The following is a 9,156-nucleotide window of genomic DNA, read 5'->3' as shown; positions in this document are numbered from 1 at the left end:
CTGAACTTACTGGATCCTGCAGCCTCTCCGAGACACAAACCAGGGTTTTACCCATGTAAAACCCAACCATGATGCTGGCCATAGTCTTCCCAGCTTGACTACTACTTTTGGTAATTACCTACTTGAAGATGTTTGAGAAGTCTGGGTTAGTTCCTACATGTAACCATTCGTCCAAGAAACAAGAAATAAAAGATAAATAGCAAAGGTAACAGTAACAAGACATGCTGTTTTAAATGCCAGAAAAATACAATCATGAATCATATGCAAAGACATTTATGTAATTTTATTAAAATACACTAATATGTAAATATAAATTATAGTATAATCACACGACCATAATTATGTATCATTATATAGTCATCAACACTCTCTTGACAGCTTGGTCCTTCTTCTTCCTCTTCCTGCGGGCTTCTTTAACTTTCTGTGAGGCTTCGGCAAACAACTGAGTCTCAGACCGCAGTTCTAGTCTATTCTTCATGTGGTGTAGCCCAGCAAGATTAAATCCTACTATATTCTGCAAGCAAATTTTAACTATAAATTTTCTTACAATTCCCTTATTCAGTTAACTTTAAAATTAATAAACTACATGTCATGTAGTACTGTACACGCAAATAAATGTAAAAAAACACAACACAACATAATGAAACAGCTCTTTCTGTGGGAGAGATCTCTGTAGCTCCCTATTGTTAGCCACACTGATGACTCCACAGTGTTCATGACAAGAAACTCTGTAGGAGCCATGAGGAGGATTTGAACCCGCATACTTGGTACTCCCAAGCCCTAGACCACCACACTATGATATGGTCAAAAGCAATGCAACCTGGGATTGAACAGAATCCTCTAGGTATACTGATGCTTCCACTGAAACCCAATCAGGGATTCCATGCATTGGCCCATATGAAATCTGGCTGTGGTCCAAGTGTTTGTTCTACCTCCAATGCTTCTCTTTAAAAAAGTGTTGGAGGTGGAGCTTCTGGACCATAGCCAGAGTGCTTGGGGCAATGCATGAAACTCCTGACTGGGGTTCAGTGAAAGCCTCAGAACCCCTAGAGGATTCAGTTCAATCCCAGGTTATATTACTTTTGACCAAGTCGTGGTCTAGGGCTTGGGAGTACAAAGTGTGCGGGTTTGAATCCTCCTCATGGCTCCAACTACTTTTCTCACTGATAATGTTAATTAACACTTTTGCTCGGTGATGACGCAGTATTGCTTCAAAAATTTATTACACACATTTGTGGGAATGATGCAGTATTGTGTCAAAATTAAAAAATGTGGCCCGTTTTCGGCTTGGCTGCGGGTACGGCGCGCCACGATTTTGAGCATCAAGCCATGAAAACAAAAATGGGTAAAGGAACCCATTGTGGCTGTCACCTGTGAAGCCTGATCACTACAAAAAAATAGAAAACCAGCAAACCTAAATGTTATACACCTCGGAGGAAGAGGGTAACACCCATTCAACGGGTGGCATGGTGGGGACAGTACAAATACCATCGGCTTGTAGCACAACTGACAAACCTCCCTTAAACTTTCACGAAGAGAGTGCAGCTTGGTGGGCTGATCAATAATAATTCACACCAAAGTACTGAGGCTCTCACAGCCAAGAGGTATACAGATGATTTTTTTTCATGGCATCTGTTTACTGGAGTCGTGAGGAACAGGCTGTGAGCCCTGGTGTACCCCGAGGGAGTTTGGAGTTTTACAATTTACTAACAACCGTGATAAGCTGGCATGTGCCCCACCTTTCCCCATGATACAGTATCACAGTGTAGGCAGTACAGTGTTTAATCAGGCAGTAACAACGAAGCCCATTCTCAATCCAGTCTGTTTTAGTATGTATGAAACTTGTTACACTTAGCCCGGGCAAATAAAAAGCAAACTTTTCCTGTACAGTATTACTAAATTACAAGTAGTCATCATTTTGCATCTCATATATTTCATTCAGGTTTCTAACAAGATATTGACTAACCTGCAGCTGAAGTGTCTTCTGAGGTAGCAGCTGTGCTAGAGCATGGATAATGGGAGCAGCTTTAGTAGATGACAGTAACTGCGGAAGGTTAATCCTTGCTGCCAATATCAATATTCTACTTGCTAATTCCACATCCCAGTCATGTTCCAAAAGTCCTTTAATGACGATCAATAACTCAAGAATACGATCCAAAGGAAGCACAATTATTGCTTCTTCAAGTTCACTGCAAAATAAACAGTGTATCAGTCAAAAGGAAATAAAACCAGGATTGAATATAATGAAATGCCAATTTCTGGGTGAGTGATAGTGTAGCACCTAGACAGATTTTACAGGAAAGAGATGGTTGGGTTGACTGCATCTATCTGGACCTAAAAAAAGGTTTTTGACAGAGTTCCACATAAGAGGTTGTTCTGGAAACGAACATTCTAGAGGGCTGTCAGGTAAGCTTCTAACATGGATGAAAAATTTCCTAACTGATTAGAAAAATGGGGGCCGTAATCAGAGGCAATGTATCGGACTGGAGGAATGTCACAAGTGGAGTACCATAGGGTTCAGTTCTTGCACCAGTAATGTTCATTGTCTACATAAATGATCTACCAGATGGAATACAAAATTATATGAACATGTTTGCTGATAAGTGCTAAGATAATAGGGAAGATAAGAAACCTAGATGATTTTCATGCCCTTCAAGAAGACCTGGACAAAATAAGAACAGTAAATAGGAGCACCACTTGGCAAATGGAATTTAATGTGAATAAAGGCCATATTATGGAATGTGGAATTGCAGAACATAGACCCCACACAACCTATAAATTATGTGAGAAATATTAGTGCTATATTAGTTTGGGGTCATCAGTCAAGTCTTTATGCCTACCGTAGACCCGAGCCAGAACCTGGCACCCTTAGAGAGGTGCAGGGAGTAATTGCCTATGAGCACATTACATTTAAAGTATGTCATAATTGCCATTGACCAGGAAAGTACCTAGAAAGATTGGCAAATCAAAACAGACCACTGTCTGGTTAACTTGTGCAATCTACATCCCAAAAGATCAAAATAACTCCCCTAGAAAGAAACCCAACACGCAACACTTCATGCAAACTAGCATAAAGTGCTAGTTGTTTCAATAGTTTGTTTACATTTTGTGGGAGTTCTTTTAGTAATTTTAAGGTCTTGATAATTGTTATAACCAACAGTGGTGTCCTTTGTTTCGCTGACTTTGTGGGAGCTTACCAGGTAGTGGCACACATGATTAAAATTTGGTACAATTTCATCCGTGCCATTGTTCACTGTGCCTCATTAGAGGGGGGCCAGGTTCTGGCCCAAGGTCCCCAGTAGGACTAAAACCTTCGAGATGGCACGTAATAGTTTGGTACTAGATCAACATTGTAGCTTCAGGGAGCCACAATGGGCTCCCCCTCAAAAAGAAACATACAAGCAAACTGCCCCCATAGAGTCAAATAGATGACCAAAACTTGTGTAGAAAAATATCTGGGATCCAAAGAGAACAAAGTGACTCAGGGAGCAGGAGCGACCTTTCATTGAAACACCAGGCAAATGAATGAGAAGCTATACCAGCTAATACAAGAGTGCCTGGTGCTACCACCTGATAGTGAGCAGCTGCTACTAGAGGGTGACTGACCTAACTACTAGGTGGCACATTTTCTGAGTTGTTAAGACTTGCCTTGCTGTTGATTGTTTCGTTTCACTCTACCTTTCTGGCGGCATATTTCTCAGCTAGGGCGATCTAACACTTCCTGCTCCTTGTGCTTCTTTGAGGAGACCAGGTGTTAGGCTCTCATTCCCAGTCGGCTTATAATAATTTGGGAGGGTCTGGTGTTACTTGAATTGGGTGGATTAACTAGGCGGCTAATGATAAGAGAGCCACCTTTGAGCCCTAACAGGAAGCTTCAGTTTAACTAATATTTCAAAAGAATGAATTCCACTTGACTGGACAGGATAGTACAAGACATGCATTATATTTTTTGTAATATTAAATGCTAATTGGCGTAGTGGATCTCACTTTCATTCCTTTGAAGCTATAAGCATTACCCACAATTATAACAAACATATAGTATATTTCTTACCTTGATTTCACTTTCCTAAGTACCTCTAGGACAAACTTGAGTGGGTCAGAGGTGTGATACACATATGTCATCAAGTGGTGGGGTACAGCCAACGGTCCTGCTTCAACTTGCTGGCGATAAATCACAAGCGCTTCCAATATCATATCAGCCTATGACAGGAAAAACAGTATTGTAACAGACTGGTATAGTATGGTGCTGGCAACACAGATACCTCAGAGTATAAGCAGTATATCCCTCTCAGAAATCTAGCTTATTGGCCTTCACCTCATGCCTATCATATACTGTATATTAAGGGAGCTCTCTTTACTCACTCACTCACTCACTAAACTCAGAGGTAACGATGAATCTTACTGCCGCTTCTGCTGAACAGCAACAAGAGACTAGGCATCCAAAAGGAGTTGCTATTCTGGACACTATTCTTTACCAGTCCCCCTCAGCAGCCAATATAAAAATGAACACAAAAAGTAGAACCCCCTACTGGCATCCCTTTCATTACCTTGCAGTTACCTTGCAATGATTTTGTGGCTCAACGTCTGTGCAGCCCGGTCCCCAACCAGGCCTCCTGTTTGCTGGACTTGTCGAGTAGGTTGTTGGACTCAGCTGCTCGCAGCCTGACGTATGAATCACAGCCTAGTTGATCAGGTATCCTTTGGCGGTGTTTATCAAGTTCTCTCTTGAACACTGAGAGGGGTCGGCTAGTTATGCCCCTTATGTGTAGTGGAAGCGTGTTGAACAGTCTCGGGTCTCTGATGTTGACAGAGTTCTTTCTCAGATTTTGTATGATTCTTGTAGCTTTAGTTCAATCTTTTCTATATCTCTACTTAGCCTTCTTCATCGTTCTGGAGATAGGGTGCGACTCAAATTGTTCTGTAATTCGTTTTCCTCGCCTATAGTGGGAACGCCGTGCCCACTCCAATCTGCATTTCTTCCTCTTTTTTTTTTTTTTTTTTTTTTTTTTTGCATTATGTCTACTCTCAGCTCATTTTTCTTATCGTTTCTTGTAATACCCTTCCCCTTATGGTGTAATTGAATAAAAGTCTCATACCTCAACCATTTTCATTACTTTACACTTATTTGGATTGAATTCCAGCAGACATTTATCTGACTACTCCTGATGTTTAAGGTCTCCTTACAGCATCTTACAGTACTCTTCAGTTCTTCTGCCATTAACTTTGTATCATCTGCAAACACTGACATGTGTGAGCTCTCTCCCTCTACAAGGTCATTTACATAAATTTAAAAAGGGCAATAGTACTCTGGCAGAGCCTTATGAAACACTACTTTTCAATCCTCTCCAGCTTGACATTCTCTCTGAATATGACCCTTTGTTTCAATGTCCATGAAGCACTCTCATACCCAGTTTAGTGTCCTACCTGTCATTCATGCTTGGATCTCCATCTTGTGTGTTAGTCTTTATTAAGGAATTGAATCAAAAACGTTTTAGCAGTCTAGAAAGTACAGCCTACACATCCTTCCTTGTCTTGTCTTATTCTGGTGCCATGTCATAGAATTCAATCAAGTTTGTTAAGCATGATTTTTCCTCTCCAAAGCCATGTTCTGCCTCTGTTATAAAACTGACTCCCCAAATGTCCTACGATCCTTTTTCTGCTTACTTTTTCCAGAATTTTCCATGAAATGCATGTTAACGACACTGATCTATAGTTCAGTGTTTAAAGTTTGTCCACTATCTTGAATATTCCTTCAGTAACCATCGTGGTATCTGGTCTTATCTTACTGCTTTTGCTACAACCAGTTCCTCCAGGTGTCTTTTTACCCTTTCTACATTAACTTAAATTCTGTCTAGTGTTGTTTCTGGTCATCTGTTGTCACCCCTGCTTGGACACTAATCTCATTCTAGATTATAGACCACCAGGTACCTCGTGTTTAGTGAATGGTGTTCCTGAGTGGACCATATGGAATATTACTACAGGAGCAACCAAGGCACCAGACCAGAAATGAGCATTTCATTCACTCAATGCTCCATTTTAATTTTATATACTAAATTGTAAGGTATCCCAACTGAAGACACTAATTATTTATATATGTTTTAATAAACTTACAGCTTTTTCTGTGTGATGACTTGTAATAGTTGATCTGACTGCCTGAGCCCCTTCTTCTCCTGGAACTACAGGCCGTTGTGTAGCAGACATTCCACTTTCCTCTTCCTCCTTTTTGCGTTCTTCCTCACGCTCTTCTTCTAATATCAAGGGCTCATGAGTGCGTTCCCAAAGCCGTACTGAACGATCTTGTCCACCACTTGCAACCCAAGCACCTTTAGGACAGACTGCTAGACACCTGAGACATAAAAACAAGACAATTCCTTTTAGGTCAATGATACTACTTGATCAATGCAAGAGCAAAAATCCAGCACTGAATGTAATTAAATGTCAATTTGTGGGCGAGTCCCGGTGGCTTCCTGGAGCTACATGCGGAGATGGTACCATCTACTAAAACACATCAGCTATGAAGTGCCATAGGCCTACCGGGGACCAGTGCCAGAACCTGCCCCCCCTCACCGAGGTGCAAGGAGCGATGACATTATATTTTTGCCACCACATTCCCTGGTGGGGATGAAAATACAATTTCTTTCCTCCTTATGCCTCTGCAAGGGGGGCCAGGCTCTGGGGCTGATCCCCAGTAGGCCTATAGAACTCCATAGCCTATGTGACCTAGCAGATGGTACAGCATAGTTGTTTCAGGGAGGGCCACAAGTGGCTCCCCCTAAAAACACAATAAATGAAACAGTGAAACACTTACACTCTGATAATCAATTTTCATTCACATCTTATAACTAACCTGACAATTCCAGCATGTCCTTCAAGAGTAATGATCCTCTGAAAATTGTCAGCATCCCATTGCTTTACTGTGCCATCTTGACCACAAGAGAAGAACATATGGGTTTTGGGGATGAAACGTAAATCTGTCACCCCTCCTTGATGTGCATTCTTCAGTAATCTGATAAATTCATAAACAATTCAGCTTCACATAAAGTTGTTAGTGGCAATTGACATGATATACAATACATTAATAAAATTGAAATATAATAATAATACAGTACAACACACTACATAATATCTGGTAAATGTCATATATTCACTAAGAAATTAAATAAACAGAAAATGGATTAAAAAAATCCATATAATTTACCTTTTTTGATCCCCAAAATCTGTTCCATAAATACGAAGGACTTGTGTCCTTACTACCAGTTACTATCAAGGTCCCATCAGTGGAGAAGTCCATGCATGTGGTAGGAAGAGACTTTCCATATAGCTCATGACACAGCTGGTTAAAAAAAAAAAAAAAAAAAAAAAAACTTAGTTAAGTGAAATGTTCCTCTGACCCAATTCCTTACTTGCCTCTCAAGCCACAATCTTATGGTCCAATACATACACACTAACATCTCGGCTCTCAAACAGCTCCACACTGTTCCGGAGCTGCTCAAACAGCTCCGACAGTTGAGAGGCGGGACCAAAGAGCCAGAGATCTACCCCCGCAAGCACAATTAGGCGAGTACAGTTAGGTTAGTACACTTGAACTATTCAGCACTCGAACACTTTATTCAGGAACAAAAATCCACGTTGAATGTAATGAAAGACCAGTTTCTGGGTGAGCCCCATTAGCTCCCTGAAGCTACTATCACTGATAGTGTGGCAACTAACAGGTCACATCAGCTGCAGAGTTCTATATGGCCTACTGAAGATCTACTGAAAAACACCAAGCAACCATCATGTAACCAGGGATAACCCAATAGACAGAAGCACTGCATCTGGGTCAAGGCCACCAGGGGCTTGGAATACTGATAGGAGAGTCCCATATGAGGGCCAGCCAAGTCCGAATCAGGAACAGAACCACCAGGAACTTCCACCTGCACTCCAAGAAAAACACCCGGTGAACCAGAAAAAAACAGGAACCTGGCAAGCAGACACAGGCCAGCCAGGTGCCCACCTAACAAGATGACGAGTGAGACCAACCAGAGACAAGGCAAGAAAAGCTGAGCCAAGATGGTCAACATGTGAGGGTCGTGCAGTGTTGTCAGAGCTGCTGCAGCCTGCGCTCGGGGTGGTTGTCCCTTCCGCTAGCTTTCACGTGCACTTTCACCTCCGGCCTGCTCTTGTGCCGCCTGAGCCTTCTTGGTCTTTGGTCCGGGATTTTTCATTTCTTCTTCACCTTGGTTTGTGGTGGTCCCTACAGTTCGTGCTTGTTTTTGGTAGGTCGTTTTGTTAGTTTGCTGTCAGGTCCTTTTTCTGGAGAAGAATGATGCGAATGGCTTCCGGTGGGTTCTGTTGGTTGTGGATGCTTGGTTGGATAGGCCGGGGGCAAATTATGTGTGTGTGTGTGTGTCCAGTGGCGGCTTTATACAGCTTCCTGCGGGTCACCAGTTCTGTGTTGGTTGCCGCACTCTAGGTTGATCTGGTTTCCTTGGTTCTCAGTTCCAAGGCTCATGTGTCTCAGGTTGTCCGCTGTGTCCCCTGATGTTCGAAGTGTGCCGCTCTTTCAGCTGTCTTTGGATGGTTTTCGGGCTCAGGGGTTTTAGGGGTCGGTCAAAGGTCCTGACCTCCGGGTCTCCCATGACCTGTCCTGAGCCCTCTGCGGTTTTATGTTGCTTTGGGGCCTTTGTAGCAACTGGCTGTGTTTGTTGCGTTGTGCTCTGCGGGGCTGCCGCCGCCTGGGTTCTTCCATTTTCATTCTCTGTGGGTAGTTAGCTTCAGGAAGCCAACAGGCTCCCTCCAGAAAACCAGCATTTAATGTAATAAAACGGCAGTTTCTGGGCAAGTTCTGGAGACTCCCTGACACCCTCCCACCCTCCGGTCAAAGAACTAGAGGTTGGCGTCCGGACCTACCCAGGCTGGCTTCTCCTTCCCCTTGTGGGGGTGGGGAGCTAACAAGCGAGGGGTTAGTTGGATGATGCTTTGCTTGTTTGTTTGCTTCTTGGGGGAGTTCTTTTGCACTTGTGCGGACATAGCTTGCAATTTTTAACCCGGTCAATGGCAAGATGACCATTAAATGTAAAGTGTTCATGGCCATTGCTCCCTTTGCCTCTCTAAGGGGGGCCAGGTTCTGGCTCATGGTCCCCAGTAGGCTTACAAAGATCTCTGTGACTGATG

General features: G+C 42.6%; 1 protein-coding gene across 1 annotated transcript in view; it reads right to left on the bottom strand.

Moving 5' to 3' along the window:
• Positions 1–269: 269 nt before the first annotated feature.
• Positions 270–9,156, bottom strand: part of LOC123754351 (WD repeat-containing protein 3) — a 36,220-nt gene continuing 27,333 nt past the window's right edge. Inside the window, 7 exon segments of the mRNA XM_045736684.2 lie at positions 270–514; positions 1,967–2,189; positions 4,052–4,200; positions 6,112–6,346; positions 6,848–7,006; positions 7,199–7,236; positions 7,238–7,333. Of these exon segments, the coding sequence (XP_045592640.1) occupies positions 350–514; positions 1,967–2,189; positions 4,052–4,200; positions 6,112–6,346; positions 6,848–7,006; positions 7,199–7,236; positions 7,238–7,333 (1,065 nt within the window). The 3' untranslated portion in view covers positions 270–349.

Source organism: Procambarus clarkii, chromosome 18 (genome assembly GCF_040958095.1).
Source record: "Procambarus clarkii isolate CNS0578487 chromosome 18, FALCON_Pclarkii_2.0, whole genome shotgun sequence".
Lineage (NCBI taxonomy): Eukaryota > Metazoa > Arthropoda > Malacostraca > Decapoda > Cambaridae > Procambarus > Procambarus clarkii.
Note: the sequence above shows the minus strand (reverse complement) of the source record. Positions and strands in the feature narration are given on the sequence as shown.